The sequence below is a fragment of the Ostrea edulis genome, chromosome 1 (assembly GCF_947568905.1).
Source record: "Ostrea edulis chromosome 1, xbOstEdul1.1, whole genome shotgun sequence".
Classification (NCBI taxonomy): domain Eukaryota; kingdom Metazoa; phylum Mollusca; class Bivalvia; order Ostreida; family Ostreidae; genus Ostrea; species Ostrea edulis.
This window is the reverse complement of record NC_079164.1, coordinates 99,619,184-99,635,627: the sequence shown is the minus strand read 5'-3', so window position 1 is coordinate 99,635,627 and position 16,444 is coordinate 99,619,184. Positions and strand designations below refer to the sequence as shown.

The 16,444-nt window shown below is 36.1% G+C and overlaps 1 protein-coding gene across 4 annotated transcripts in view; it reads right to left on the bottom strand.

Moving 5' to 3' along the window:
- Positions 1–16,293, bottom strand: part of LOC125670692 (DNA repair-scaffolding protein-like) — a 21,072-nt gene extending 4,779 nt beyond the window's left edge. Inside the window, exons 1-16 of one of the 4 annotated variants that reach the window (XM_048906023.2) lie at positions 16,132–16,293; positions 13,502–13,692; positions 13,176–13,408; positions 8,712–8,816; positions 7,531–7,739; positions 7,302–7,399; positions 6,809–6,989; positions 6,518–6,717; positions 4,710–4,780; positions 4,029–4,234; positions 3,666–3,821; positions 3,200–3,323; positions 2,824–2,961; positions 2,512–2,568; positions 829–1,012; positions 620–748 (exon numbers count right to left, since the gene is read on the bottom strand). In XM_048906023.2, coding sequence (XP_048761980.2) covers positions 620–748; positions 829–1,012; positions 2,512–2,568; positions 2,824–2,961; positions 3,200–3,323; positions 3,666–3,821; positions 4,029–4,234; positions 4,710–4,780; positions 6,518–6,717; positions 6,809–6,989; positions 7,302–7,399; positions 7,531–7,739; positions 8,712–8,816; positions 13,176–13,408; positions 13,502–13,676 — 2,266 coding nt within the window. In that variant the 5' untranslated portion in view covers positions 13,677–13,692; positions 16,132–16,293. The remainder of the gene's footprint in view (positions 1–619; positions 749–828; positions 1,013–2,511; positions 2,569–2,823; positions 2,962–3,199; positions 3,324–3,665; positions 3,822–4,028; positions 4,235–4,709; positions 4,781–6,517; positions 6,718–6,808; positions 6,990–7,301; positions 7,400–7,530; positions 7,740–8,711; positions 8,817–13,175; positions 13,409–13,501; positions 13,693–16,131) is intronic. The other 3 variants (XM_048906034.2, XM_048906041.2, XM_048906049.2) reach the window with 3 other exon arrangements.
- Positions 16,294–16,444: the final 151 nt, after the last annotated feature.

Here is a 16,444-nt window from a genome sequence, read left to right as displayed (position 1 = left end):
ACTGTGCCTGAGATAACAAGAGGTACTGTGAGCAATGCTCATTAAGAATACCCCCTGCTTACCCCAATCTCCCAAAGGGTGTTGGTAATAGGTAAAACTTCAGTATTATGATCCAAAAGGTATCTAGGAACACAGAATCTCCATGCGATGAAAAAAGCCGTTAAAGAATTTAAATGGAAACCATACTGCTACTTTGATGTCCAGTGTGCGTGACCTTTGACCTTTTGACCCCAAAATCGATAGGGAACATCTTCATCTCATGGGTAGTCCAGATGTATGATATGGTGACTGTAGGTGGAAAGGATAACGCTTTAGAGCCTGGAAACCATATTGCTACTTCGATGTCCAGTGCGCTTGACCTTTTGACCCCAAAATCGATAGAGAACATCTTCATCCCATGGGTAGTCCATATATATGATATGGTGACGGTAGGTGGAAAGGATAATGCTTTAGAGCCCGGAAACCATTGCGTCTACAGACGGACGGACGGACAACCCGATTCCAGTATACCCCCCCCCCCCCCCAACTTGTTGCGGGGGGGTATAATTATTTACAGAGATTTGGGTGACACTGATAATTAAACAATTAGTGCCTGTGTGTTAATTTATGCCACCCTTACCTGACACAATGCAGAGATCAAGTGCAGATAACCCTGAATGAAGTTGGATGGGATTAAAGTCAGGCAAAATCATCACTGTGTCCTGGCTCTGCAGAATTGCTCTACTGTAAAGGTCACAGGTCAGCTTGCCTGAAAAAAAAATCATAATTTTAAATTGGTTTGCATTAAGTTAAGAAACCGATTCTCATTATTCAATACAGAAATAATACCTAAATGGCATGCTACATCTCGAAACTTCCATGAATTTTCCGTCAGCTGAGTGCACTCTGGCAAACAGAATTCCGATGTAGTTGTGATACACTGAGACCTGGTCAGACTTTGGTCCCTGACGTAAAGAACTGACTTGTGGGATCGTCTGGTGTCTGACAGAGATAGACCATCCTTTACGCTAGCCTGAATAGAATACATGAAATACAAAAAGTCATCCTCTACAATCTGTATAATTTCTTTTATTACGTAATAGATACTGTAATTGTCATGATATACACATATTATGTACTAGTTAACTCTCTGTATCAAGTGTAAAGGATTAACATATCTGTGTTTTACTGTATGTTTTGTGATATACAAGTTAAACTCTCTGTATCGAGTGTAAAGAATTAACATATCTGTGTATAAACTCTCTGTATCGAGTGTAAAGGATGACAATATCTGTGTTTTACTGTATGTTTTGTGATATACAAGTTAAACTCTCTGTATCGAGTGTAAAGGATTAACATATCTGTGTTTTACTGTATGTTTATGATATACAAGTTAAACTCTCTGTATCGAGTGTAAAGGATTAACATATCTGTGTTTTACTGTATGTTTTGTGATATACAAGTTAAACTCTCTGTATCGAGTGTAAAGGATTAACATATCTGTGTTTTACTGCATGTTTTGTGATATACAAGTTAAACTCTCTGTATCGAGTGTAAAGGATTAACATATCTGTGTTTTACTGTATGTTTATGATATACAAGTTAAACTCTCTGTATCGAGTGTAAAGGATTAACATATCTGTGTTTTACTGTATGTTTTGTGATATACAAGTTAAACTCTCTGTATCGAGTGTAAAGGATTAACATATCTGTGTTTTACTGCATGTTTTGTGATATACAAGTTAAACTCTCTGTATCGAGTGTAAAGGATTAACATATCTGTGTTTTACTGTATGTTTATGATATACAAGTTAAACTCTCTGTATCGAGTGTAAAGGATTAACATATCTGTGTTTTACTGTATGTTTTGTGATATACAAGTTAAACTCTCTGTATCGAGTGTAAAGGATTAACATATCTGTGTTTTACTGTATGTTTTGTGATATACAAGTTAAACTCTCTGTATCGAGTGTAAAGGATTAACATATCTGTGTTTTACTGTATGTTTTATGATATACAAGTTAAACTCTCTGTATCGAGTGTAAAGGATTAACATATCTGTGTTTTACTGTATGTTTTGTGATATACAAGTTAAACTCTCTGTATCGAGTGTAAAGGATTAACATATCTGTGTTTTACTGTATGTTTTGTGATATACAAGTTAAACTCTCTGTATCGAGTGTAAAGGATTAACATATCTGTGTTTTACTGTATGTTTTGTGATATACAAGTTAAACTCTCTGTATCGAGTGTAAAGGATTAACATATCTGTGTTTTACTGTATGTTTATGATATACAAGTTAAACTCTCTGTATCGAGTGTAAAGGAATAACATATCTGTGTTTTACTGTATGTTTTATGATATACAAGTTAAACTCTCTGTATCGAGTGTAAAGGATTAACATATCTGTGGTTTACTGTATGTTTTATGATATACAAGTTAAACTCTCTGTATCGAGTGTAAAGGATTAACATATCTGTGGTTTACTGTATGTTTATGATATACAAGTTGTATCTAGTATAAATGATTACCATATTCACTTGGAAAACCACTTTACAACAGAAGGAGACTCTCTTTATTTCATCAACCTAGTAACATAAAAATAAACATTTACTACAAGAATTTGTGAATACACGTTCCCATACAAGAACTAGCACTTTATCCAATACTTGCAGTGAAACCACATAATAACCAGTAATATTTCATCAATTCTGTACATCTATGGTGCTAATATATAAAATGAAAACCAGTAATATCTTCTTTTAATCTATTTATAGTAATAGTAAAACTATATCAGCAAGGATATTCATTTAAGATACATTTAAAGGGAGAAAACTGCCTACGTGAGTAAGATCGGCCAGCCTAATGGTGTTTTCTTTGAGATTTGAACTGCCATTCCCCAGCGGTACAGCAGTCATTCCTTCTCCATTCTCTGCTTCTATCATGAAATAACAGAACCCTGGGGCTGAGGATCTGCAGACCTGTTAAATGATGTAACTTTCACTAATATGAATGCCATGAAAAGGCCTCAATCTGATTTTTATGCTACAGTCCCTCATTTCACATCATAGGGTAGTTCCCTCACCCCCATCCCATCCCACATGATATTCCTTATAGTTATTCTTGTCAATCTTTTTTAACAATGATTAGAACAATTTAGTACACGTAAAAGATTCCTGCTTTTCACAACATGTCATTTAACTATATCAGAACTGACACCTGTGTGAGACTGTCTGGTTCCTGCGATTCTGTGATCCTGTCCTCTGTGTCCTGACTGTCCAGCCTTTTACACAGAGGACCACCACTCCATACAACATCAATCACAGAAAACAGCGCCAGTTCCCTGAAAAAAGTCATAGATCAATTTCACGACAATCCTCTCATTCAAAATTACATCAATTAAGTAGTTTTATCTACAGCATGTTACTAATAAATGAATAATGAACTTTTCATTCTGGTGGCCCTACATTGAACAGATAGCTCCCAAAACAGCTATGTTAAAGGAATAGGAATTTACCTTTCTCTTGTGGCCCTACATGTTAAAGGAATAGAAATTTACCTTTCTCTTGTGGCCCTACATGTTAAAGGAATAGAAATTTACCTTTCTCTTGTGACCCTATATGTTAAAGGAATAGGAATTTACCTTTCTCTAATGGTCCTACATGTTAAAGGAATAACAATTTACCTTTCTCTTGTGGCCCTACATTGAACAGATAGCCCCCCAAACACATGGCAAGATCCCTCTCCATTTTGTAACACCTCTGGGAAGAGTGTCTCAGCCTCCTCAGGACAAAGCACCTGACACACAGTACCATGACTGTCTTCTATCAGCATCACGTATCTGGCAAAAATAACTCAACTCTGCTGACTCTAGATATACACTGAAATCTTGATCAATTTTGTTAGTGTATTTTATAGAAAATTCGTATCTCGTACTTATTACAATCATGGACCAAATATATCCAAATACTGTGGCTATGGCAGCAAATTGTTTTCATTACCCAGATGATAATAACAAACTCCTCTACATACTTCATACGTGTAGTACCTTTTCCCACTATTTGGAACTTTCCTGTTGAAACAGAATACTCTAAGGATCTTCCCAGAGAATCTAGCACTCGGGTCATGACAGTCCAACCAGTCCAAGATGGAGGGCTTAGTCAGCCTACTCACCCTGGACGGTCCCCGAGTGGCCTGAATTGTATCAAGGGCAGATAACTTCTCATCAGAATCTTGTTCACATCTCTCGCCTCTCTGTAAATTAAAGGAATTAAAAGTACTGTGAAGGGAAGTTGAGGCAATAGGAACATGTATATTCAAAAGGAGTTGATTGTGAAAGTCATATCTGCTTAACAATTCTTAAGCTATCATCAGGATATACCATGTCACAAAGTGACTTCTTCATTTTCAAAAGCCACTCAATCACATCAGTATAATTTCTTGTTCTACAGATTTTTTGGTTGAAAAATAGATAGGTAAACAGAATCTTGACATCCATATGAATAAATTTTGTAGCTGAATACTGAATGAACAAGTGAGAAATTACAATAGGAACTACGATATGCATCCTTTCAATTCCTAATCTTTATACATACATGTAGCATTCAACATTCTGTATTGTACAATGTAGAACAGCATAAACTGTCCCTCAGCCTATTAACTCAGAATCCCTAAGATTCTACAGTTTTGGTAACTTATAAATTTACCTGATTAATAATTGAAACCTTACCTGGTAAATAGATAGACCTGGGAGCTCGGGATTCAGGTGAGCTGGACAGGCAGAGGGACTGTGTACCAAACCTATACAGGCATATTTACCAAAAATGATTTTCAAACAAAAAATAATTCACATGCAATTAAATAGATATCTTATTCTTTATATGGAGAAAACTTTATAGATTTCACAAGAGAATAAGATACAGTGCTCCCTCGATATGTTGTCAACTTTGGTTCAAGACGAATTTGGGCAATAAAACGAATTCACCATTACGGACAATTTACTGAGCAGTCAAAAGAAATTCAATACCATAAAGTTATTTGGACTTCCATCTGTATAAACATTTAAATAAGATAATCTTGAGTTTAATTCAGCAATTATTAGTAATTAACCTGGCCACCTGCATATCTTTTCCAAACTGTCACACTTCACCTCACCACTATCAATGTACAGGTGTGATTACTGATGGGTGTTAGGTAATTGGCATTATTATCAAGGATAAACCCTATAAAATTTTACCATTTGTTTGTAAAAAGCATATGCCACATATGGCATTATGCAGGGGTGGCATAATAACGGGAGTGTTAACATGGGAGGAAATCTGTTCTGTAGGATTCTCAGGCAATAAGCAGGGCTGGCATTATAATGGGGTGGGTTGGGGGGGGGATATATTGAGGGAGCACTGTATTTCATGTGAACATTGCTATGCATAAAATTTTTAAAAAGTATTCAACACTTTACACAACCATTCCTCATAATATATTAAAGACTACACTTTTTGATATCATATACAGTTGCTTCTTCAACAAAAATGGAAAACAGAAATATTCATATCTAGTGATCAGTTATCAAAAAATTACTTTGTTAAACACCACTCTGATTCCACGCACAAGTACTCTGAAGTTGAAATAAAAAATATGCTATAGTTCCTCATTGACAATATCTTCGTGGTCTTTGGTGGTCAGGTCTTCCAACAGTCTGTTGGAATCCCAATGGCATAAATTGTGCTCCTTTGTTAGCTGACCTGTTTTTATATTCATATGAAGCAGAATTTATTCAAAAACCTCTACATGAGAAGAAAAAATCTCGATTCGATATATCCCTGTGAGCTAAAAATAAGACACCACAGGGTCGTCCACTTTTGCTTCATACTTAGATATTTTATTAATTATAGACATTAATGGCAAACTAACAACTAAACTGTATGACAAACGGAATGATTTCGACTTCTCCATCGTTAACTTTCCATATTTATGTAGCAATATTCCATCATCAACTGCATATGGTGTTTATATCTCTCAACTGATTTGATACACAAGAGCTTGTTCTGCGTATGGTAAGTTTTTAAATAAAAGCAAGCTACTGACAAACAAGTTGATGGTGTAGGGGTTTCAACAGTCTTGATTAAAGTCACTCTATGGTCTTTATAACGATCTAGTTTGTCAATACAACCTATTATTGGGTCAAATGCTGTCTGACGTGTTTCATACCGATTGTTAGACTGTTCTTGGCACACTGATTTTGACTACGGATAACTCTGTTTACCTGATCAGAATATAGTGCTCACGGCGGGTGTGACCGGTCGACAGGGGATGCTTACTCCTCCTAGGCACCTGATCCCACCTCCGGTGTGTCCAGGGATCCATGCTTGCCCAACTATCTATTTTGTATTGCTTACAAGAGTGATGAGATTGATCGCTCTTTGTCATCTTCGCCTTTCATATATGGTTAACATGATTTACAATTATCTGATGATTCCGTTCTTGTTAAAGTGATTACAATGACTCTATCAAATTATACAGAATCATAAGTATAACAACCAGAGACACAGGGGCACTTCCAAACAGCGCATCGTTCATGAACATCAGAATTTTGTTGGTTAGATCTCTGCTGGCCTTCAGGTCTGCCGATGTTTTTGGTTTCTGACAATTCTTCACTCAGCAGCTCCTCGTGTGACAGGATCCGGTAATTAGAGCACAACAGGACAAGCTGGGACATGCTTTTAAGTCTAATCCGTTGCCTGCAAGTATAACAATACTTACAAAGTTTCCAAAACATAATTAATTGATAACTTAACACCATCATGCAGTAGCAATAGACAGTATTCTCACCAGGGGGCGAACACTTGAATAACACTTCCTGTCAGGATTGCCTTGTCTTGTAAGAACAGGGCGGTTTGTTCCTTGGTACCTGTATCACTCGGATCTCGCGACACACAATGAGCCAGCTGAAGGGAGAACAAAGGCTCAAGGGAAGTAATCGTCAGGATCAAGGATCTACTAGGAGTGTCTGCTGATTGTAAAAATTACCAAAGGTGACATTCATTAGGACAAGACAAAAAACACAGACAATTGATCTATGGAAGCTATGTGTAATATTACAATTGAATGTTATTGACTGTTAACTGGTTCTGATTTGGATGTTATTGACTGTTAACTGGTTCTGATTTGGATGTTATTGACTGTTAACTGGTTCTGATTTGGATGTTATTGACTGTTAACTGGTTCTGATTTAGATGTTACTGACTGTTAACTGGTTCTGATTTGGATGTTATTGACTGTTATCCAATTCGAATGTTATTGATATGATATCAGTAATTGTTACCTGGTTCAGATTTCGATGTTGACTGTTGATGTTTAAAAATACTGTTCATTGACCTTTCTCTTCCCTTTAAGTTGGACAGTTGGTCTGCCAAACCTCCCCTGGAATCAAATAAGATAAAGTTATAAAATGGTAAAAAAAAGAAAATATTGGTTGCAGATTAAAATACTGTATTGTAATGTATTCTGAAAGCAAAAGAAAAAAAGTAAAACAGAGCAAGAGCTGGTTGTACACATGCTTCTTATATTTTTTCCTCTTCTTTGCAGAGTCTTCTAGTTCACTAAATGGGACATCTTGGGAGTTTTTTGTTGGAGTCTTCAGATCCAACATCTTAATCCATTGGCTAGCTTTGACCTTTGAACCTTGATCTGGACTTTGTGATTGGCTGGTTGATGCAGATATACTTGTCTGGTCCATTATACAAGAAGAGGTGCAAGTATTCTATGAGACAAGATAAAAATATGAATAAACTTTATGAACAAGAAATGTTTCAGAAACATGTACCCCCCTCCCCCCACCCCGTGGTGCAAAAGGACAACATTTTTCTATGTCCAGATTGGATTGACCCTTGACTTTTGACCTCTAAATCTTTAGGGGTCATATACTCCTTAGGATGTACCAGTGTACCAAGTGTCGTGTCAATCAAGCAAATGATTCTTAAAATGTAGGAAACAATACATTATTATATCCAGTTCGACCCTTGACTTTGACAATGTCAACCCAAAATTAACAGGGGTCCTTATGATGTACCAGTGTACCAAGTTTGATGTCTGTCAAGCAAAGGGTTCTAAAAATATTGAGTAGACAGTATCTTTCTATGTCCAGTTTGACCCTTGACCTTTGACCATGTCACATCAAGATCGAAAGGGGTCATCTATTTCTTAGGATGTACCAGGGTACCAAGTTTGATGTCTGTTAAGAAAACAGTTCTCAAGATATTGAGTAGACAGTATCTTCTATGTTCAGAGTAGACTGACCCTTGACCTTTGACCTCAACATCAAGAGGGGTCCTTTTCTACTCAGAACCAAGCCACATATCATTATGGTCAAGTGAACGGTTCTCAAAATATTGAACAGACAATGTGGTCAACCGACCGACATACCGAACGAACAGGTGAAAAGCAATATGCCCCTTTCTTTGAATGGGGACATAATTAGGTTATAAAATGATAGTTACAATACATTTGTGAAAGCTTCCTGTTCTTGTCAACTGTATTTCTATTTCCCTTAAGATCCATCAAGCTAAATGTTAAATCCCCTTCATTAACTGTATTGTATGATTAGAAATTGAAGTCCTTATCCTAAATGATGAAAATATGACACATGAATTTAAAAACAAAATAGCTCGAAGTACAAACAGATGGACATACATGTTGCTACTTTAAAATCCCTCAAGTCTGTAAAGATCTCTACCTGTGTTGTGTCCTGGGACTGAAATAAATTAGCAGATTTTTCTTTGGAGGGAATGGACGACCTTGAATCTTCAGATTCTATATCAAGGTCAATACTCTCTGATTCCTAAAAAAGATTAAAAGTTTTGTATTACTTGTAAAGTATTACAGTTACAGAAAACCAGCTAGATGTGTCGGCACGACTGCCTCCGCCTGTAGTAATTTAAGTCAAATGTAGGAAATCCATCGAAGTATAGCATTGAATGTGGTATTCAGATTGTATGTGACACGCATTTAGTACAATGAAGAACTCAACAACAATCCTTTTGAATTACATGTTTTAACATAATATATAAATACATACTTTATAAAAGGGCACAACTCCATCAATAAAGTTCACCGCCACGGCACATGATACGCCCGTCACATATTGTTAACAGTATAGATTGTACTCATTAAAACATTTTTTTTTATATCACCTTAATTAAATGTCACAGTGACCTTAAAGTAGGATGCGACACACCTTCTACCTAAGATGCATTAGTTGACCAATTTTGGTGATTCTAGGTCTAATAGTTTTCAAGTTATGAGCCGGACAAGTTTTTGCCATATATGGCCATATCTTCTTAATGAAAAGTCACAGTGACCTGGTTTTAATGTGCGACACACCTTCTACCCAAGATGTATCTACAGACAAAGTTTGATGATTCTAGGCCTTGTAGTATTTAAGTTACGGGTCGGACACGAAAAAGCTAACAGACGGACGGACAGACGGATATCTTCTTAATGAAAAGTCACAGTGACCTGGTTTTAATGTGCAACACACCTTCTACCCAAGATGTATCTACAGACAAAGTTTGATGATTCTAGGCCTTGTAGTATTTAAGTTACGGGTCGGACACGAAAAAGCTAACAGACGGACGGACAGACGGATATCTTCTTAATGAAAAGTCACAGTGACCTGGTTTTAATGTGCGACACACCTTCTACCCAAGATGTATCTACAGACAAAGTTTGATGATTCTAGGCCTTGTAGTATTTAAGTTACGGGTCGGACACGAAAAAGCTAACAGACAGACGGACAGACGGATATCTTCTTAATGAAAAGTCACAGTGACCTGGTTTTAATGTGCAACACACCTTCTACCCAAGATGTATCTACAGACAAAGTTTGATGATTCTAGGCCTTGTAGTATTTAAGTTACGGGTCGGACACGAAAAAGCTAACAGACGGACGGACAGACGGATATCTTCTTAATGAAAAGTCACAGTGACCTGGTTCTAATGTGCGACACACCTTCTACCCAAGATGTATCTACAGACAAAGTTTGATGATTCTAGGCCTTGTAGTATTTAAGTTACAGGTCGGACACGAAAAAGCTAACAGACGGACGGACGGACATGAACGCCATACCATAATACGTCCCGTCTTAAGACGGGCGTATAAAAATCAAAGAACTGAAACAAAACTCATATTCAATCCGTAACTCATCAATATACACCTGCATACAAAAAATCAGTTCAATATCTCTAGGTGTTGAGAAAAATAGTCCAGAAAACTGGTCGTAACAGTAATTTTTCTACATTAAAGGGGCACAACTCCATAAAATATCAACGAACTAAAAAAAAACAAAAACGCAAACTTGATCTGTAACTCATCAATATACACCTGTCTACAAAAAAGTCAATTCAATATCTCATAGCATTCAGAAAAAACTTTGGAAAACTAGTCCTAACATTAAGTTTTCTATGTTAAAAGGGGCACAACTCCATCAAAAACCAACGAACCAAAACAAAACTCAAACTCGATCTGTAACTCATTAATATACACCTGCATTCAAACAATCAATTCAATATCTCAAGGTGTTTTTAAAAAAGTCGAAAACTGGTTGTAACAGTAGTTGTTCTACGTTAAAGGGGCATAACTCCATCAAAAATCAACAAACCGGAACAAAACTAAACCTCAATCTGTAACTCATCAATATACACCTGAATACAAAAAATCAATTCAACATCTCAAGGCGCTTAGAAATATATTCCGAAAACTGGGTGTTGCGGAAGGATGGACAAGGGTAAATACGCCGGTTTCGAGATACGTCCGAGTTATTTCCCTTTGGAGAACTCTCGTACATAGTAAGGCGCGAAAGAATTTGTTTACTCGCGGGAGTGGGACAGATATTCATCACAGTGTAAGTGAATGTACTCAGTAAGTTTCTTATACGCTGTTTGATAACCCGAATTCGACTGATACACAAACTACATGTAAGTAAGTGATAAGTATTTAGGGAGTAATTAAATACATAGAATTCTTATCCTATCACGTTATTTCACTGGTCATAAGTACCATATCCAAGATATTTCTTGCAAATATGACATTGTTTGTATGTTTCCTCTTCGGTAAAACATTTCTTTCGATAGTATTTAGTATTTCCCACATTTACATATTTAAAGAGAAGCCGCTTTTAATACATTTCATCATCTTCCTCATTGGCTGCATATCCACTCTGTCCCACTTAGGCATTCAAAGTTCCACTAAATGCATCTCCTATACAGAAGAGTTTGTATCTCGAAACTGGCGTATTAAAATTACAGACCCTGAAGAGTGCTACTACACCTCCAAAGCATTTCGTTTCATGCAAACTGTTCATCATTTCATGCAGACTGTTCAGCGTTCAATGCAAACTGTTCCCCATTCTGTGCAGACCATTCATCATTCCGTGCAGATTGTTTAGCATTCCATGCAGATCGCTTAGCGTTCCATGCAAACCATTACGTACAAGAATCGTTTCGTACATGAAAAAGCCAAACTCATAGAAAAGTGCAAATCATTCAAACCACGCCCTTAGAAATTTACAGACCATGCAAAACGTGCAAGTTATTTTGGTATGAGATATAGGATAAGTGGACGTTGTTGGGAATTTGAACAATTATTTCAAAATGTCTCTAAGACAGACTTTAAATAATGAAAATCTGCCAATAATAGAAAGAAAACAGTTATTATAAAACCACCATGCAGAGCTAAATCTGATACCATTTTAGCACTCTTGGTAGTTTCCAGCAAGTGCAGAGAAATGTAATACATGTATCTCTGTCCTCGGTAGTTTTCTTTTTGATTTTTTTATTTGTCTTGTTACACTTGTTTAATAAAATTTCTCATTTTAAATAAAAGACATTTTCATCAAAATTGTTTATCGGAACTGTCTGCATACTGCAAAGACTGATCAGTGTATAACTTATATATTCTACACAAATTCCAAGGTATTTCTTTTACACAATAGAGGTCAGTTAATCCGGGTACATATTTGCAATTAACATTCATACAGAAGGTGCGAAAATTGGTGGGGGGCAATTGAAATATGACAAAGGGGGTGTTTATAAATTTTTGTTTCGCAAAAATGAATGGTTTTCTTTAGGTTTACAACTGAGGCAAATACAACAATTTAATTAAAATTAAATGTTAGATCCGCTCGCATACATAATTAAAATTAAATGTTAGATCCACTCGCATACTGAAGAATCTGTTGGTCATTACTGTAGTTAGTCATTATTTGTTTTATTTGTTCATTTATATATTTGACTTATTTCTCAATCCATTTCAATCATATTTTGATTGTTTCTTTTTGTTTTGTATTTTTCCAAGGTGACAGGTTCTTATCAACTGCCTAATATGATGTCTAGATGCAACCCCCCTCCCTGCCTGAGAATATGTTCCAGTCTTGCCTGACGAGAAATTTTTAATCATTTTACATATTGTCATATACGTATATAATATGAATAGGTTTATTTAACATCTGTCTTTGAGAATAGGCCTGGAATATACAAATTGAACATTTGTTTTAAAGATATATACTCAGATTGAATGTACAAAAATAGCGAAACAGATGCGAATATTTCAATTTCAATGAATTGAATAGGGCAATGAATCAATAAAAGTTGAATAATCATGGTAGCATATCCCATGATGATACAATTTTTGCATTTTCTTCGTTTACTTCCGAAGTTAAAAAAATTCAGATGTTTTTATTCCAACATGTTCATAAGTCATTGAGCTAAAGTAAAAATGAAATTTACCGTATCGTACATGAGCAATCATTTTAAAATGGATCATTATCATTTCTTTCTCAACCTTTCTTAATATCTAGAATGTTGCCATTATATTGAAACTATTTCTTGTCTAAACTAACCCCAGGAAGAACCAAATGATGTAAAAACAAAATTAAAGCGTGCAGGCATGCCTCCCGTTTCGTGCAGACCGTTCACAAAGCGTGCAAGCCACGCCTACAAAGTGGCCAGCATTTCATACGAAGCGTTCCGTGCAAACCATTCATCGTTCTGTGCAGACCGTTCAGCGTTCTGTGCAAACCATTCATCATTCCATGCAAGAATTGTTTCGCACCGTTCCGTGCAAGTGGTGTAGCAGTACACTTCAGGGTCTATAAAAATATAATTATTTACAGTTCTTCCATTATGTCAATTTTAAACTTACATTCTTCATCAAACCATCTTCTTTTGAGTTGGAATCAGAGTCGCTGATGACATCGACCTCCTCCTCCTCCTGACGATATCTGTGCTGTCCCTTCATCTTCCAGCTTTTCTGCGTGACATCCTTCTGCATGGTAGATTTACGTACAAACCTACCTTTACTTCTACCTCTTGACACTTGAAAACTTGATTCTTCATTTTCTTCCTCACTAGACGTCCATATTATGCTGTCTTCAACTAAAAGAGCAAAAAATTGTGTATTTAAAAAATTGCAAAAAAATGTGACTCTACAAAATACATAAAATATAAATGTATCAATTTTTCACTAACTGCGATCTCCCTCATCTGAGTGCCCTTGTTTCAAGTCATCCTCAGCATCATACAGCCTACAACTTCCTGCTGGTTTCTTGTGTTTTACGTATTTCACTGGTGGTTTCTTATCATCCAATCCTTCAAATCCCTCTCCACGCCTCTCCCAGTCCCTCAGACGTTTTCTGAATGACATTGACACTGACAAATATCTACAATGACAATCATGACAATGGAAAATATCTACCATACCTACAATGACGAATATCCTGTCACAAATACATTTCAAATCATAAACTGGCCTGGAGGTTATAAAACTTTTTTGAGTACATTTTCATACTCAAACTCTGTGCTCTAAATCGTACTCATACTCAGTGAAGACTGTAAAACTTTTATATGATTATTCTCATACTCCAATGGAGTGCATGCTCAAGATTTTTCGAGAATGCTCGGACCTTGCTCAGAGTTGTACTCAAAACAAACATGGCTGAGTTTGAGTATGTGTACAGTAAACCTCCTGGGTTAAAATGTTGTTACTGCAGAACACAGGCACCTGAAGTGTGGATAGCTTGTATAGATCTTATGTACATACCCACACCACCCTTCTAGAATGAAATTATTTTTATACAGAACCAATAATTTATCCAAAATATATTATTCCCCCTCAGAAGTCGTTCTGAATAGTCAGTTTTTACCTTCTGTAAGCTTTTGAGATGACCCTAGATTAAGGAGGGTACATGTTGTGATTTTTTAAGATCCACTTTAGGTCCGATTACCCTCCCAAAAATTAACAATTAACAATTTTTTCCCAATTTAACTTGCACTTTTCCCAATAATAAAAACTGGTGAAAAACATATTTGTTTAAAAATAGTTCAATGTGAATAGTTTAAGTATGGCATGACAAAGACACAACTATTTTGGATGATTTAAAAAGAATAGTTGAAAGTTTTAAGAGCTTAAAGCAATACAAGCTGTAACTGACAGCAAATAAACTGAAAATTAAAACAACATAAACTTAACATATTTGTGATTGAAAATATATAACTTCATAAAATCACAGTGAAACTGAAGCAATAAACCCACCAAATCATCAAAAAAATATCGATTCATGAATCATTGTCATCCTTTCAGTAAAACCTGCTTGTAATCTCTGATGTGCATTGACCTTGGAGGTCAACAGTTTAAAAAAAAGTGAAAATATAGACACTGAACATGTGTCTGAATTGTGAACTATTTAAGTTTAAATTTCATAGAAGACTCACAGTCAAAATTTCATATGAGTGGCACCTTTGCGTAATCATTACTGTCTTAGAGGTATGCTCTCCAACAAAATTCCCTTGTTTATCTTGCTGAAATTTTCTTCAGATCTTGGGGGATTATAGCAAGTAAGCGTGGAGGGCTGTTTCGTATGGTGAGCTCTAATGACTAAACCACGGGAAATAATCCAAGCTAAATCTAAACCTTTTAACAAGAAAAGTTTTTTGACACCATTCCCAGAAGTCCCTTGTCAAAAATGGCTGAGATCTCGCAAAGTCGCACGGTGAAATATGATTGTGAACTTATGTGGATTATCACCCTAATCTTGTGGTCTTCTAGTTCGAAAATTCAGTGCACCATTAGGCGTAATGTTTAACGAAGTGCAATGTTTATGAAAGGCTGGGTAAGATGATGTGTGACGTCATGTCTACGTTTTGATGTACGTCATAATAAGACTAACAGTGGTGGATCTATATACTTGTTATTTCCATTGTTATTTCGATGACCCGTTATGGATCTAGATCTATACTAAAGCCAATATTTTTTGCTTCGCCCTCAACACGGTCACGCCGTAAGACATATTACTATATATTTAGCATGTTTACAATAATGACTACTAGTAGGTTTTCCCAATTTGATCAAAATGTTGACAATTTTTCCAAATTCGAAAGCCACAGGACCCTTTTGAAAAATCACTGACATAAGATCTATACATTACATGTACAATCTATCCACACTTCAGGTTCCTTAATCTCGGCTGAGATTCGGCTTGGCTGAATATTTGAACTGAAGGCGTCAGTCCAAATATTCAGCCAAGCCGAATCTCAGCTGAGATTACAGGTTCCTGTGCTGTAGAACAGGTTGGGAACACTTCCCCTATAGTGAAATATTCTCGCTAAAACGCGATTATCCCTCTTTAGCGAGAAATAAACATTACCAATTACCACAAACAGGTGTTTTTGCGTCTTTATTGAAAATAATGTCAAATCCCGTGCAACGCTGAATAAGTGCGACACGCACTCAACATGATGCGAATTGTTTCTATGAAATTGACAACATAGTCATGAAATATCATGTCAAAGTTGCTGCGTAAGAGGGAAGCAGTCTGAAATCCAACACACATCGTCACTGATCGTGAGTGTTTTTGTTTTGATTAATATATTTGCAGAAGTATCACACATTTTAGCACTTTTTCTTCTTTTCACGTGAAACACGAAGAGATGTATTCCACGGGTGTTTTTCTCGGTTGTACGGGATATATTTATTCTCGCTAGAGAGGGATAATCGCGTTTTAGCGAGAATATCTCGCTATAGGGGAAGTGTTCCCAACCTGTAGAAGTGTAGTACTGATGAATTTTGCAAATACCCCATACATATACTTTTGGAATCCTACCTTGGAAGAAATAATTCAACTTGTCAGCCACCTTCTATCTGTCTTTTGTATTAAAAAGAAATCTATAAGCAAGAATCCAGATGTTATATGAGCATCGAAATCGTAAATTGTCTGCTAGGCTACTTCAGTATAATTACAGAAGAGTTCCGAAAATCGGAGTTTCATAAACGTTTGCTTCCAATCGGAACTCCTCGAATCTCGCGCACTCGACATCTTTCCCGGATAAATTAAAATTTTCCTACCTATTCAAATTTATCTTAAAATCATAGACCTATTTTCCTTTCCAGATGATATATTCATTCAAACTTTATTT